We start from the raw sequence: 16,852 nt of genomic DNA on the forward strand, positions 1-16,852 counted from the left end.
GCGCCATTGACAGCCTGTGACTAGCATGTGGAAACCAAAGTCAAAAAATATTTCGGCTTATCACTAGTTTTCTAATGAAATATCTTTGGGAAAAGGCTTTGAAATTAATTTAGATCCCTTGTATGTATCTGTAAAACGATAATTACCGCTTGCTATTGAGTAATATTCGAAAATAAGGTCGCGTTGGTTTGGTTAGTTCTATAAACCAACGCAGCGTGGCGTTGTCGTCGATAATAGATAAGGCGGGAAAGTAAAAAAGTTATCGGCGTTTCGTGATGCGAGGGCAATTAAAATAAAAGGTCACTGTTCAAATAAACATTATTCACCAAGAGCCGCCTGTTTATTTATATTAGATACGTTGTTTTGGGACGCTGCGGCTTCAAACTAATATTCATTGGGTTGAGTAGTATAATTTTACTTAATAATCGTGGCTTTTCTTCTGTGCACACATTCCTGTAACATTATTTGAAGTTAACGTGGAAGTGGCAACTGAAAGATCGGGAATATCTGTGTATGAAATTAAATCATAAAAACTAAACTTTATTTAAAATTATTGTTTATTTACACAATTGGGACTAACCTTACAATGTTTTTTCTCCTTTCAAGTCGGAGACAATCACACAGTGAAGAATAGTAAAATACAAACATATTATGCAAGGAATATGAGAAAAATAATAGAATCAAATTACGTTTATAACATTGGCTATGATGATACATTTGATGGGCCATCGCAAAAAGACAAATCTTATGATACAAATTGGCACACCACTACAGTATGTCGTATCTTGCCAACTATAACAAATGTTCTGTAACATACTTATTTAATAAAAAGACTCTTATCTATGATGTCCATGGGGCAATTAACAGATAATCGGTACAAAATAGCTGGTGCTTTTAATAAAATACAATTTTGTTAAAAAAGAAATCCGACAACTTGATCAAATTAATGTCGCTTGCAAATAAAATGTATTTTTTTCTTAATAGAAAAATATATTTGAATCATAATGAAGTCTCATTTCTGTCTCCACTTGACATTTTCTTATATTTTTACATAGTATAGAATGGAAATAATATATTGGTATACTTAGTCATCAATGGCTAAGAGTATTTATATAAATATTGGTAAATTACAAAAAGAAAAATAAGTTATTTTTCTAGGGAAATCTGTTCTATAAGCAGTTAATGATTATAATAACAAATACTTTAGCATACAAAGTTGCACTAGTAAATGTATACATAAAGTAAACTGGCTACTTAACGCTATTATTTAATCAGATAGAAAACTTTTTAGAACTATTTACATAGGAAAAATTAAATTCACATTTCGAAATTTTAAATCAGTTTATCACAGGCATTATAAATATCATAAAAAAATTTCGTCTAACAATATAGGCATAAATAAAATACTTAATAAACATTTAAAATTTTCTCCCTTTATAATAAAACAACTACTTTTCAAACAAATGCGGATGCTAGCAGAATAACAATGGACAAATATTTGAATATAAGTTGCACATTAAAGTTATGAAAAAGTGGATAAGATGGTTTTTATAATAATATGACAACAAATTATGTATTACCTAAATACAATATTCACAGATGGGTATTAGTTTAAATACAGCTTCTTGTAATTCCATAATGATGATAATTACAGTACCAGACTCCTACAACTTCTATCGTATGGGTTGTGAGGTGGATTACCAAACCCATCAACCTTACAACTTTTTAATGGTATTCAAATTCTAATGTAAATGTAAACCCAGTAAATGGGTAGTTCTTCCATCACAGGAAGTCAATATCATTAGCCTGAACATAAATATCCTAGTATCTTTTATCTTTTTTCAAATATCCAGTTCGTAAGTTCGCGACATACATAAGTCCTAAATGAATATTTGCAAAGATCCCAAAGTATCTAGGACGTTTTTGCGTTAACGGTAATAAGGTCTACCCACGTCTAATTCAGTTCAGAATTTGAAGAGTGATTAAGACTTTAGAGCCAAAAGTAATCAGAAGAAAACTTGCAGCTACTTTTGATATTAAGATGTATATGATGAATATTATGATGGCTGACAGGTGATAAGCCACTAGGCCATATAATAGTCCCTCATGTTAGAAAGGACGCTATTCCTCTATCGGCTGCTGTGGTTGGGTTAACTACAACTTAGAATAAGGAATAATACTATGCATAGAACGGTAACTTCGCCCCGCACCAATTCGTATCGGGCGCCGAGCTTAGATTTACCTCACCCCCTCTGGGACTTACCTTAGTCTTAATGGCCGTAAGCCATTAAGGAGTAAGGGGGATTGGACTCAGCTTCTTGCAAAGTAATAGACTAACTGACTGGTTGCACTTAAGACCTTCTGATTACGTGTCATTTCTGTAATAGACCAAAAACACCTACATCATCCCCCAGCGTTATCCCGTTTTTCACAGGGTCCGCTTACCTAACCTGAAGATTTGACAGGTCCGGTTTTTTATAGAAGCGACTACCTGTCTGACATTCCAACCCGCGAAGGGAAAACCAGCCCAATACAGGTTTAGGTCACATACCTCCGCAAATTGCATGTCTCGGGAACGTGGGTTTCCTCACGATGTTTTCTTTCACCGCTGAGCACGTGATAATCATTTCTGATTCAAACCTGAATTCGAAAACAAATTCGACAATCATTGGTTTAGGCCTGTGCTGGATTCGAACCTGCGACCTCATAGTGAGATGCAAGCGTTCTACCAACTAGGCTACCACGGATTCAACACCAGACTACACCTACAAAATCAATTTTGTAATTATGACGACTAATGTTTCATAGTTTCACCACTATTCACAAATGATTTGTTAACTCAGTGACTGATCTTTTGGTCTTTGATTGTATATCTATCGCAAGATGAACTAAGTACCCGCAATCCACCGAACTTCCTGCTGTGTCGTTGTGTAAGACGCTGTATTTAAATTAAACCCTTACAGCGGGCCCTAGAAAGCCGTGCAAACATTCCCGTCGAACTCGATATTGCTCCCGTAGGCCGGGGCTCCGTCCTCGTCGGTGAACACCCGGTTTTCCCCGCGCCACGCGTTATATAGTGTAGGTAAAAAATCGTTGAACAGAGGACTCCGGAGCTGCGAGACCACATTTTCGCGTACCACCTGCAAGGAAGACGAAATTATTTTTAAATTAGCGTAATAAATAAATCATCATCACCAGCCCATTAACGTCCCCACTGCTGGGGCACGGGCCTTCCCTATGGATGGATAGGGAGATCGGGCCTTAAACCACCACGCGGGCCCAGTGCGGATTGGTGGTTATTAACGACTGCTAATGCAGCCGGGACCAACGGCTTAACGTGCCTTCCGAAGCACGGAGGAGTTCGAGATGAAAACTTTTTTTTTGTGGTCACCCATCCTAAGACCGGCCTTTGCGAAAGTTGCTTAACTTCAACAATCGCAGACCGGGCGCATTTACCGCTGCGCCACCGAGCTCCGCCAGCTTGCAATAAATAAATAAAAATACAAATATTCTTTATTTCACAAATTTTTAGTTACATGGTGGCCGAGACCTCCCATTAAGTAATCCTAGGATACTTGTGGCGGGAATGTCTCGCATAGCGTACATTTAGTTAGCCTAATTGTACTGTATCTACGTATTATGTCTGCTTGTTAAAATTAATCCACAATTCACATTCCCGAGAAATGCATTTTCAGAGGTATGTGACCTAACTGGTATTGGGCTGGTTTTATCATCGCGCTTTGGAAGGTCATACAGGAAGTCGCTTCTATAAAAAAAAACCGGACCTGCCAAATCTTCAGGTTAGGTAAGCGGACCCTGCGATAAACGGGATAACGCTAGGGAGACGTGTGTATGAATTTTAATACAGAAAAATGTAATAGCAAGTGCGACATTCTGTTACGTTTTTCTATGACGTCGCAGGTTGTTTTTCATACAAACTTAGTAACTTCGTGTTTTGACGTTTGGTAAAAAGTAACTGATTTGACTAGTCGGAAACTACCCTATAATTGCATTCTTTACACTATACGAGACTACACCACGGAATAGAACGGCTCACTCTTAAAGCACATAATAACGGGTTCTTACCGCGTTTAAATGGGGATATGAGACTCCCGATATTTCGACACTGTTGCAAGTGCCATGATCACGGGATGACTGATGAGATTGGAGTGGAGTAGGTAGATCCATAATTTTCTACGGGCAGACATATCTGTCTACCCTCTTTCTTTGCCGCTTGTTTATGTTTTTGATATCGGAATGTTCGGAACGATCTGAACTCGCACCAAACTCACTACGACAAACCGCACTCACTGTGTCCTCACGTTTTTTAAATATCGGGAGTCTCATATCCCCATTTAAACGCGGTAAGAACCCGTTATTGTCCCCGATTCCTGCAGACACCGCCTAATTTTATTTTAGGTTATATCCGTCATTTTCGTATCCGTCGAAAAGGAAAGGGACGGATGATTCACAGCTCTTAATTTTAGGAAGAATGAGTAAATTAATGTGTCGGGTTATTGACTGACGTAAAATTTTTAGACGGTTGGTTTAGATTTGTGCTTAAAATTGACGTGTGTTCCATAAATTTTATGCTTGTCGATTACCCGTCCCTTTCCTTTTCGGCGGATAAGAAAAGGACAGATATAACTTAAAATAAAATTAGATGGTATTTACAGGAATTAGCACCATTATGTGCTTTAATTATGATAATAACCGCGTAAACTTAAAACAATGTATGAACGGCTCACTCACCGTTGGGTTTAACAGAAAGCTCGGTGAGGCGTGGGTACTTAGTTCATCTTGCGATGAATGTACCTCTGACTACCCCAATTGGGAAATAGTCGTAAACGTATGTTAAGTTTTTCTCTCATTATTTAAGAGCTACTCTCTTGTCGGTGAGGTAATCGCCATTCCTCTCTTCTCAACCCCAAATAACCGCCAATAGTAACCTGACACCAGGGTTGATAGGGTCGGTAACCAACATCACAATCCACACGATAGAAGAAGAACACCAAATCCTTCACCTCCTGATACGACACGACCTTCACCTTATATATTGTTTTTTTTTTTACTTTGTATGTTATTTTATTTGTGAGCTTATGATTTTTATATGTTAATAGAGATTGTACTAAAGATTAACATTATATCTAATCTAAATATATAATATTGCAAGAGCGCAGCTCTTAAATAAAGAAAGAGAGAGAGAAATATATAGTAAGTATAAACTAAAGAATGCAATTATTATTAAATATTCTTAAACTTAACAATTACGAATAATTTAAAACTAAACTACTAAAACCTACCTACCGACCTACGACCTAGAAGGACTAAGTACATTGACCAAATCGGAGATGTCCTTAGAAAAGGTTTAGTACGATCTAATCTGTACCGGCGTGCGTGTATGAAGAGATTGATGAATGTAGAGGATGCAAGTGAAGTGTGTCAGGATCGTAGCAAATGGAATTCTAGTCTCTGCTTACCCCGGTGGGAAATAGGCGTGAGTTTATGTATGTATGTGTAAACTACTAAAACTAAAAAAGTACATAACTTCAGGCTCAATTAAAAATTGTTTCAAGTTAAAGGTTATTATCATAATTAAAACACATAATAACGGGTTCTTACCGCGTCTAAAATAGGGATATGAGACTCCCGATATTCATCCCTTTATTGTGTGTTTTATGAAATTTTAAACGCGGTAAGAACCCGTTATTATGTGTTTTAATTATCAATTAAAAATGTTATTTTTGCTAATAATAAAATAGTCACTAAACAGCTGATGGTTTCTGCTTTTATCTCAACACATACCTTTCCTAATCCCTCGTAAGTTGGTTCTTTGTGGTTCTTCGGTATCCATATTTTCACGTCCTTGTCGAGGCCACTGGTCGCCAGCACCGGACACCTTGGGTGCGCCTCTATGCAGTTTACCTGAAAAATAATAAACAGCTCGTTACTATTTTTTAAAGAACGTCTAGGGCCCTGTGCCGAGGTTTTTCTTGCAGCTTCTTTTCCCCGGCTACACAAGTTGTGAGAAGCTGCAGTAGTTTTAGGCGGATGAGACGTTCGCTATGTAAAAATTGACGATTCAAAGTGTAACTATGTTACCTACTGAATAAAGATATTTTTTGAATTTTAAATTAGGGATTAAGGGCGTTAGTTTATTATGTTTTTTACCACACAGGTAATAGGGTACTTTCCAACTAGACAAATCAGTTACTTTTTACTAAAAGTCAAAACACAAAATTTAAAAATACTATGGAATTTGTATAGAAAGACGTGATAAAATATCAGACTTATTATTACGTTTTTCTTTATTAAAATTCATACACACGTCTCCCTAGCATTATCCCGTTTTTCACAGGGTCCGCTTACCTAACCTGAAGCGACTGCCTATCTGACCTTCCAAGTCTTCCAACCCGCGATGGGAAAACCAGCCCGATACAAGTTACGTCACATATCTCCAAAAATACATTTCTCGGGAATGCGGGGTTCCTCACGATGTTTTCCTGCACCGCTGAGCACGTGATAATCATTTATGATCCAATTATTGGTCAGCAAAAATTTAGTACTTATCGATCGCCATCGACTCGCAAAGAAGAAGATTTATGATCCAAATAGGAAATCGAAAACAAATAGGCTAGTTTCCTACTAGTCAAATCAGTTACTTTTTACTAAACGTCAAAACGCGCAATCACTATGGAATCCGTATGAAAAAGCACACTGTGACGTCATAGAAAAACGTGATGAAATGTCGTACTTATTGTTACGTTTTTCTTGATTAAAATACGTAAATAAGTTAAATAGAAAAAAGAAAATGTTTTTCGTTAGTTTTAGATCTGTTTTTATTTAGTAATCAGAACTTCATAATTTATCTTGAACCTCGTACACGACCCAATTCGACAATCATTGGTTTAGGCCTGTGCTGGATTCGAACCTGCGACCTCAGTGAATGGCAAGCGAGAACGCGTTGGTAGATACCAACTGGGCTACTACGACTCATGATGATAATAATTACTTATAAATACCGATGCAAGAACTTACAACTCCATTGAAGTCCCCCTTCATCCACTGCACGATAGACTCTGAGTTCTTCTCCCAGATGTAGATGTAGGAGCAATCTGACCCGGACACCACGTATTGGCTCCTCGGTCCGAAGAACGCGACCCCTTTGAAAGTCGCGCTGTTCCTGTGCCCGCTGTACCGGTGGGTGTAACCTTCCTTCTCCGTCGGGTTTTCTCTGGAAATGTTTACATACTTTCACGGTTGACGCAAATGACAATTTATTTTTTAAAGAACGCCTAGAGCCCTGTGCCGAGGTTTTTCTTACAGCTTCTTTTCCCCGCCTACACAGGTTGTGAGAAGCTGCAGTAGTTTTAGGCGGATGAGACGTTCGTTATGTAAAAATTGACGATTCAATGTGTAACTATGTTACCTACTGAATAAAGATTTTTTGAATTTGACAGTTCTGTGCGACAAAGAAGGAGAGAAGCATAGTTCAAACATACACGTACTTAAGCTCACTACTATATCCCGATAAGGTTAAGGTCCATCCGTCGCAAGATGAAGTAAGTAGCCAACCTTACCAGGGTCTCGTTAGACCAACGTGATAGGTGGTGCGCCGTATCGCCGTCTTTCAAGGTCGAGCCAACTGCGTTAGTGTTAACAGCCTCCGTGGTCCAGTGGTTGAGCGTTAGGCTCACAATCCGGAGGTCCCGGGTTCAAATCCCAGTGGGGAAATATCAAAAAAATACTTAGTTTGGTTAGGACACTACCGGCTGATCACCCGATTGTCCGAAATTAAAAAAAAACAACATGGAAAATACGACTTACTTGTCAATCACGTCGTTTTTGGCGTCAAACAAGTAAATATCCTCATCGTTATACGAGCCGAGGATCTCTGAGCCATCATGGTTGTACACTGCGCACGTTAAATGCATCATTGAAAGACGAACTTTCTTCTTTGCGTTGCCCTTTAATAGAAATAGTTATTTATAACACAAGAGAGGAAAGTAATGTTTTATTAGCTAGTGTCAAGTTTAAATTACGAAATAGCGAAGTAGTGGTTAGAGCATTGCTATGTTTTAACTCGATTTAAATCTCCGGGTGGGTCGTAATCACTTCGTTATACTGCCCTTTGGCAAAGACATTGCAGGCTGGGTCACCTGACTGTAGAAAAAGTTAGATGATTCCGTGCTTCGGAAGGCAATGTTTAGCCGGTGGCCGCGGGATGATAGATCACGATTAGGCTCACGATCTGGAGGTTCGGGTTCGATTCCTGATGGGGACATTGTCGAAATCACTTAAGTGAGACTGTCCTTTGTTTGGTAAGGACATTGCATGCTTGAATCACCTGATTGTCCAAAAAATTAAGATGATTCCGTTCTTCGGAAGGCACGCTAAGCCGTTGGTCCCGGGCTACTAGCCCAAATACCTCCACCCACAGCGGAGCAGCGTGGTGGAGTATGCTCCATATCCCCTCCGATTGATTGAGGGGATGCTTGTGCCCAGTAGCGGGAGGTATAGTTCTGTTCAGGCTGTATATTTATTTTATTTATTACTACGATTAGAAGCTAGTTAGTAAAAGGTTTTCCTCCACAAAGTACATTGTAGATATCAACTTATATGATAATGCAATATGGTTACAGTAATGTAATTTGTAGAGGCTGGATTTGGAGCCTAATCTAGGGTAACCTGTAGTTTAGGACTCGCATCTAGCTCCAGAAATAATGTTCAAATGATACTACCACCAAGGAACTAAGAGCTAAGAAAAAAAATACTAAAACAAAGAGAAATTGAAGAGCAACAGGTTAGCACGGTATGAGCATGTAATGAGGAGGGATGAAAGGCATATAACGAGGGAAGTTATGAGTGTGAATGTGGATGGATTAGGGGTAGGGGATGACCCGAGGAAGTGTGGATGGATTGTGTAAAGAAGGGTATGCGTGTGGAAGGTTTGAGTACTGAGATGACGATTGACAGAAATGGAAGAGGAATACATGTGCCGATCCCACAAAGAGTGGAATAAGGGCTGGAGGATGATAAACTGAGAACAAAGTGGAAAGAAAAATAATTTTAAAAAAAAAGCAAGGAACTATAAATGTGTGTATGTGTGTTGTGTGCGTGAAACTCACGTTATGTTGTTCAAACGTAGAAGGACAATACGTCGCCACAGGTTTGGAAGACTTCCGTCTGTCGTAGACGCGGACGAACTTGTCCCGGCCGGCCACCAGCAGCTCTCTGGGGTCTAACGGGTGGCCACACACGCTGTACAGCGGTATTGTCACCATCTCGTCCTTTACTTGGAACAATCTGGAAACAACATGAAACGCTATGATAGCTATGGTTCTCTATTTTTACTCATAAAATTTTATGTAATAATTTACCATGGCATACTGTTACTTGTCCTATTATTACTTACGTATAGTATTAATTTGTCATAACTTTTTAAGCATAATTTTGAAACTCATAACTACTATAAGCATAACAATTAATGACAATAATGATGTATAAGCATAATTATTATAAGCATAAAAACTATACTCCGAATAAGAAAAGTTTTGGCACAACTTTGAACATTTTCGAAACATACTTTTCCTTGGCTTCATTTGGTTCATGATTGTGACTTTTTATATTTTTTGACACTATTTCATGTTGTTGGTCTCCATTCAGTATACTTTTCGTGTGTAAGATAAACATGCTGGCGGCGTAGGGGTGGCCCAAAGGCCACCCCCGCCGCTCCCTAACCTACTGTTATGCCTTGTAAAAATTATGACAAAACACTATTATTATACGCGAGTGAGTACTTACGTTTCGTGCGTGTGACGGCGTGCGTGGGTGAGATCGTGTGTGAGTACGTACGCGAGTGAGTACGTACGCGAGTGAGTACGTACGCGAGTGAGTACGTACGCGAGTGAGTACGTACGCGAGTGAGTACGTACGCGAGTGAGTACGTGCATGCATGAGTGAGCATGTGCGTGAGTGAGTACTTGCGTAATTGGGTACATGCGTGAGTGAATTCGTGCGCGAGCGAGTACGTGCGAGTGCGTGCGTGCGTGTGTGTATGTATCACCTGGAGGCGTGTTCCGCTCTGACGTCACACTGCATGACGAGCCCGTCCTCGCCGGCGGACACGACGAGGTGCGGCTCGGCGGCGCACACGTGCAGCTTGTGCGCCGCGCGCGAGTGCGACGCCAGGCGGCGCCGGGACACGGACGCGCCGCCGCTCGGCGGGCACTGCAGCAGGCGGACCTGGGCTCGGGCAATACGATACATGTAAGCGAGGTACTGCTTGTATACACGCAACCATTGACACAAGAGGTCTAGCGAATTCGCACGCATAAACATGTTGAAGGTCAATTTTTTTTTAATCTACGTCATTCCGCAAGCTGTTATGGCTGAAGAGAAGATTATGACCAGAAACAGTGGTTTAGAGCCCTAGCCGGGATTCGAACCCGTGATACTACGATGTAAGCCACGCGTACTCTACACAGGGTTACCACGGATTCCAATTATAATCGATTTCAATTGGAATCGTTAATAAACCGAAAACTCGAGACACCCACCTGTCCATCTCTTGCGCAAGTGACAATATTGAGCTGACTCCTCGCGTTCAGATAGAGGAACTTGCTCTGGAAGACGTTGGATTTGTGGCCAGTCTTGATCGTTTGCAGGGCTGCGTTGCGCGCCCAGTCCCACACCACTACGTTCGTGTCGTCGGATCCCGAGGCTAGGAGGTGGCCTGCAATAAATAAGTTACTTTTAGAACAGAATAGAATAGTGTGCGTCAAGCTAGCGGTCTCAAAAAAAAAAATGGGCACGAAAAAATAATTTGACCATACCAAAAATTAGTACTCTTATTGAAAAAAATAGTACCTGTTGTAAAAAAATTAGTACCATCACGGTTCTGGATTTATAGCCATGTTTTATTGCACTTGCTAGCTTGACGGTGAGCGAAATTTGACGAGAGTTAACGACAAGGTCTTTAACGGTTGTTTTCTTTTTAGTTATTTTAAATTATTTTACATGATGCTCCGATCACACCCCTATACGTCATTTTTATCCACGAGACATTTTCGCGTGTGTGCATGGTAGGGTGTTTGTATGTGTTATATTATATGTGTGGGGGGGTCCTTTCTTTCCGGTTCTCAAAATGCTGCACAAGAAACTCCTTTTAGAGTTTTTTTTTACATTTTAACTTAGATTTCTGATGTTTCTTACCTTCAGCATAACAGCTGACGAGGAGTGGGTGCGTATACTGTACACCTCTGCCTACCCTTTCGGGGAAACAGGCCTGACGCTGTTATGTCGTGCTTACCTTCAGGATGAAAATTGATGGAATTGACACAGCCTTTGTGTTTGCACAGTTGGTGTAGTTTCTTCAGTCTGTAAACTACATGTAGGGAGCCGTAGAACTTCTGCTCAAACAACACGTCGTTTTTGGTCGTTTTACCCGCGGGAAATGTCAGCCCCATCTCGCGGTTTATTAATTCTAGAACAATTAATTGTTCATTCACATAACTATAACCAAAAAGTTTACCTATCTAATATAGGCTAGCAACCCACTGCTGGGCAAAGGACTTCCCTTCCTCTTTCCATTCTGTACGGTCCTGTGCTTCCGTGCTTCTGAAGGCACGTTAAGCCGTTGGTCCCAGTTACTATTTACTGATGTAAGTAAGTAGTCGTTACATATGGCTCATGTATACGCTTACCGGAAGGATTGGCCGGAGTATGCACAGGACCGTCTTCTCTTTTAACCGGAGGGGGTATGGAGCATACTCCCCCACGCTGCTCCAATACGGGTTGGTGGAGGTGTTTTTACGGCTAAAAGCCGGGACCAACGGCGGCGGCGGCGGTGGTTAGAGCATTAGGCTCACGATTAGGAGGTCCGGGTTCGATTCCCGATGGGGACATTGTCGAAATCACTTTGTGAGACTGTCCTTTGTTTGGTAAGGACTTTTCAGGCTTGAATCACCTGGTTGTCCGAAAAAGTAAGATGATTCCGTGCTTCGGAGGGCAATTAGGTATTTCCACCGTGCCGTGATAAACGGACAAACAAACAGACAGACACACACAGACTTTCCTATTTATAATATTAGTATGGATACTATGTTACAACCGTGACGCGTATGTTAGAACTGTGGTAGCCCAGTTGGTACAACGCTTGCCTCTCACTTAGAGGTAGCAAATTCGAATCCAGTACAGGCCTAAACCAATGATTGTCGAATTTGTTTTCGAATTCATGTTTTGATCATAAATCACTATCACGTGCTCAGCGGTGAAAGAAAACATCGTGAGGAAACCCACATTCCCAAGAAATGTAATTTTCGGAGATATGTGACCTAACCTGAATTGGGATGGTTTTCCCTTCGCGGATTGGAAGGTCAGACAGGCAGTCACTTTTGTAAAAAACGGAACCTGTCATATCTTAAAGTTAGGTAAGCGGACCCTGTGAAAGACTGGACAATGCTAGGAAGATGGATGGACTATGTTACAAGCAAGCAAGAAATTGATTGGAATTCATTACCTCTCAACATCAAATAGTTATGTTTAGGCCTAGGCTTAGTGAGTACACTCGGTGGTTTCATCTTGTCTTCGTCATTCTCATCATTATCCTCATTGGATCGGTTCCATACAGCCTCTTCATCACTATCGGTGTCTCCAGATTGCATGTGCACCATGTCATCACTCACATAACTGGCGTCATCTGATGAAGTATTTGAACTGCTGTAAAGATGAAGCTTTTTTATATTGCAGGTTTTTTTTTTATTTATAACACCCTATAACCTACCAAGATAATAATGTTCGAATTTATGTTTGGATTGTCATAAATAGTTCACGTGCTCAGCGGTGACGGAAAACATTGTGAGGAAACCCACATTTCCGAGAAATGCATTTTGGAGGTATGTTTTCTTCTATCGTATGGGTTGTGAGGTGGATTACCAACCCCATGAACCCTGATGTCAGGGTTATTATTGAGCCGCCATAGGCCCCTGACATGACCCTTGTAACGACTACGTACTTACATCAGTAAGTTGTAACCGGGACCAAAGGCTTAACGTGCCTTCCGAAGAACGGATCATCTTAATTTAGGATAATCGGGTGATCAGCCTATAATGTCCTAACCCTAATCAAACTAGGGATCACAAAGTGATTTTTGTGATTTGTCCCCACCGGGATTCGAACCTGGGACCTCCGGAACGTGACGCTCAACCGCTGGTCCACGGAGGCCGTTTTGGAGGTATGTGACATAACCTGTATCGGGCTAGATTTCCCTTCGCACGTATACGATGGTACATTGTAAAGTTTCCTCTAAACTAGAAAGATAAATAATAAAATTTGTGGAAGCCCTCCACCTAATCCGCGTCCGGTTCCCACAGCGAGGGCAGGAGATTGGATATGTGTGTGTAAAGTATGTATTCGATAGTTTTAATCAGATAAGTAGAATTATCAACATAATGGCCCCGATTCCTACAGACACCTCCTAATTTTTAACCCCCGACGCAAAAACGATGGGGTGTTATAAGTTTGACGTGTCTCTGTGTGTGTAAATGTGTATGTGTCTGTCTGTGCATCGTAGCTACCAAACAGATGATCCGATTGTAATGCGGATTTTTTTTTTTTTTGAAAGGTATATCAGTCGAGTGTTCTTAGCTATGTTTGGTGGAAATCGGTTCAAGTCTTCAAGATCATCAGGTTGTTTGTTAAGTGTTATAGGAATGTTGCACGCTCAGTTTGCTTGCAAGCTTATGTGGGATAAGCTATTTTTTGCTTTTTAACCTTTTGTCATAATAATTGAGTACTTCTTTCTTGGTCGGGGGTTTTTACTTTAAGTTATACCTGTCATTTTCTTATCCGCCGAAAAGGAAAGGGACGGTTAATTGACAGTTTCTAGTTTTAGGAAGAATGAGAAAAAGGATAAATAACCCGGGCGAATCAAAAAGGTATCTCGCTGGTTTGCAAACCGTTTGACGTGTGCTGTCAACTTTATTCTGTCGGGTTATTCGCCAATGCAAATTTTTTGTAGAGTTGTTGTAGATTTGTGCTTCAAATTGACGTGTGGTCTATAAATTTTATGCTTGTCGATTACCCGTCCCTTTCCTTTTCGGTGGATAAGAAAATAACAGATATAACTTAAAATAAAATTAGATGGTGTCTACAATTTAATAATATGAGATGTGACATACCCCAGCAGAAACAGAGTACCAAATTCAAATATACAATATTGCACCAAAATAAAATGATATAGTTACAAAAAAGCCATGTCAGGGGCCTTTGGCGATTCAATAATAACCCTGACAGCTCACAACCCACACGATAGAATAAGTTACAAAAGAGACTTAACTAATACATTGCAAATGGCGGCCTTATCGAGGCAACCAAAAACCGAACTAATAATTAAATACTTGCTTTCGAAAAACTACACCTATATTAAGCTAAGTTAGCAGATGTACTGTCTGCCATCATCTGTTTTTCCAACTCATTATAATTTAGGAGTCTTCAACAGATTTACTACTACCGTAGATTGAACATCAGCGCTCAAAAAGTGGGACGCAAAGTTACTGTTAACATAGCGACGTTGACAGTACTTTACCTCAGTGCGCGATTGGGCGCCGAACTGGCAACACGGGGAAGTGCGTGGTAAATACTTGCAAAAGTAGAAGGTCAAAGCGAAAAAAGAAGGATGGAACATCATATTTCTAATAAGTAATGACTTTGTGCATGTTATCATAGTATAAAAAAAGTAATTTTCGCAGTAAAACCCACCAAAATTATTATTTTAGTTTAAAATACACTAAAACAAGTACTCACGGTCAATCCGAGTCGCAGTATAACCCGACCGCGTTATGAAGCACCACGCGGTAATATACGTAATAAGACGACGCGTACTTTCTTAATTTGACTCGATTTTATTGTATGTATACCACTCTATTGAATGTATTTTTTTATCAAGCACTGTATCTACGGTTGTGGTAAATCAATGGTCTTCAAGGCTAGAGTGAATTGGCATAGGTGAGATTATGGTCAAATGTGAGCCTATTTTATTAAAAAAAAATAACAAAAATGTTTTGATAAAAACATTTATCATGCACGGTGAGCATGTAATGTTATGCAATTAAAATAAAATAGGTATATTGTTCATTTGAACTTTGCTGATAAGAACTTCTCTCTTTATTAATAGATTTTCAATTTAATGTCCTAGATAGAATGTATGTTGTTATGAGGTTTAGATGGTAATAACTAACACTAAAACACATAAAACCGGGTTCTTGCCATGTTAAATCAGGAATAACGTTATTTACAGCCTCCATGGTCCAGAGGTTGAGATTTGTGCCCTGGGTTCGAATCCCAGTGGGGACAAATCACAAAAATCATTTTCTGATCCCTAGTTTGGTTAGGACATTACAGGCTGATCACCTGGTTGTCCAAAAGTAAGATTGATCCCAGTTATTACTTACCGATGTAGGTATCTAGTTGTTACATGAGTCATGTCAGATATCGGGGTTGATGGAGTTGGTAATCCATCTTACAACCCACATGATAGAAGAGAAGAAATCAGGAATATGAGACTGTTTTTGAGGAATTTGAGATTGGAGTCCATAATCCTGACTTACCATTGTAAGAACCCAGTATTATGTGTTGTATTGTTAGGATGTATTTATTTAGAATAAGTACAGTCCAAATGGCCACTGCAACCATGTAAGATCTATTGTGACCAAGTCCCTAATTTACAAATCCCTTTCTAGACCAATCTGTTTGATAAGATCCAGTATCTTTTTGGAAGGAAGTCTTATGGTGGTACATTATATGGCTGTCAGTGTCCGGCTTATTACATGGCAGGCAGTTTCTTCAGCATCCAGAGAGCCTCTGCAGAATTGGCTGTTTAGAGCAGCAGTAGTTTTTATTATAGGTACTTGTCTGACATTAAAAAAAATATTACAACCTCACAATTATATTTTTAGGGGAAGTCCAGAGGTAAATTCATCATATCACAATGAACTAGTTCATGTTAAAGTGATAGGTGACAAACTGTATCATCTACTATGGTCAAGCCACTGTCTTAGTAAAAAAAAAACAATAAAAATACTGTATTGCAAAACTTACTTGCTAGGAGATCCATCAGAAAATGTGGCCATGAATCTTTGCATATCCTCGCTCTCAGCATCTGAATTACTGTTATTAGCTTGTCTGGACTCCTGAGCACTCTCCTCCGCTGATAAATCATCAGAGTCTCTCGACGAGTCATTGCTGTCGGAATCTCTGTCTGGAGTTTTTCTCTTCCTATAATTCCTGCCCCTCTTCGGACGGCGAATATTTAATAATATAGTCCGTATGTTACTACTCGACGGCGCTACGTTAACCACTTCATTAGAAGGCCCTTCCGTCCCCACACCTCTATCCTCGCTGCTAGTGCTCTCAGATTTATCCGCAGACACCCCGCTGTCGACATTCTCGTCTTTTTCACCTTTACTGGACGAAGCTGACGAAAAAAACAACGTCAAAATGGACACCAATTTTTACGTCATAAAAAGTTTTTAACATCACGAAATCTATGAACTACCTGTCTCCTTGAGGCTGTCTTGCGAGCTCCCGTCGTTCAGTTTCAACTTCTTACCTCCTAATTTAGGGCTCAAAGGAGAATCCTTAATTTCGTCATCGCTCGAAGAGTTGTCTTCCATTGCACCTATTACGTAGTTTGCAAAAGTGGCGGAAACTGATAAGAAGCAAAAATCAACAGAATTTTACAATCCCAATTTTCTATTCCACTAGAAAAACTTCAAATGCAATGGAGGATTTTTTCTGAATTTTTGTGATTTTTTTCTGGCAGATGTTGTTTTTGTCAGAAATGTGTTTGTTG

The 16,852-nt window shown here is 39.9% G+C and overlaps 1 protein-coding gene across 2 annotated transcripts; it reads right to left on the minus strand.

Annotated features, from left to right (window-relative positions):
* Positions 1 to 539: 539 nt before the first annotated feature.
* Positions 540 to 16,852, minus strand: LOC126368392 (DDB1- and CUL4-associated factor 8). Of its 2 annotated transcripts, none has more exons than XM_050012360.1 (11): positions 16,610 to 16,852; positions 16,099 to 16,474; positions 12,521 to 12,720; positions 11,312 to 11,485; positions 10,560 to 10,735; positions 10,067 to 10,245; positions 9,129 to 9,306; positions 7,828 to 7,967; positions 7,039 to 7,234; positions 5,806 to 5,925; positions 540 to 3,140 (listed from the first exon to the last, which is right to left on the minus strand). In XM_050012360.1, the coding sequence occupies exons 1-11, from the start codon at positions 16,671 to 16,673 to the stop codon at positions 2,970 to 2,972; spliced, it is 1,974 nt and encodes a 657-aa protein (XP_049868317.1). In that variant the 5' UTR covers positions 16,674 to 16,852; the 3' UTR covers positions 540 to 2,969. The 2 variants fall into 2 exon arrangements, with proteins under 2 accessions (XP_049868317.1, XP_049868316.1); XM_050012359.1 differs by having other exon boundaries at positions 16,556 to 16,851.

This window comes from Pectinophora gossypiella, chromosome 7, assembly GCF_024362695.1.
Source record: "Pectinophora gossypiella chromosome 7, ilPecGoss1.1, whole genome shotgun sequence".
Taxonomy (NCBI): Eukaryota; Metazoa; Arthropoda; class Insecta; order Lepidoptera; family Gelechiidae; genus Pectinophora; species Pectinophora gossypiella.

Bases quoted from the DNA above. Each gene is read 5' to 3' on its own strand.
- LOC126368392 (XM_050012359.1), bottom strand. From the start codon at position 16,673: ATGGAAGACAACTCTTCGAGCGATGACGAAATTAAGGATTCTCCTTTG. The intron at 11,486-12,520 runs GTAATGAATTCC...TAATTGTTCTAG, and splicing joins TAACTATTTGATGTTGAGAG to AATTAATAAACCGCGAGATG. The intron at 10,736-11,311 runs GTAAGCACGACA...TATTTATTGCAG, and splicing joins CATCAATTTTCATCCTGAAG to GCCACCTCCTAGCCTCGGGA.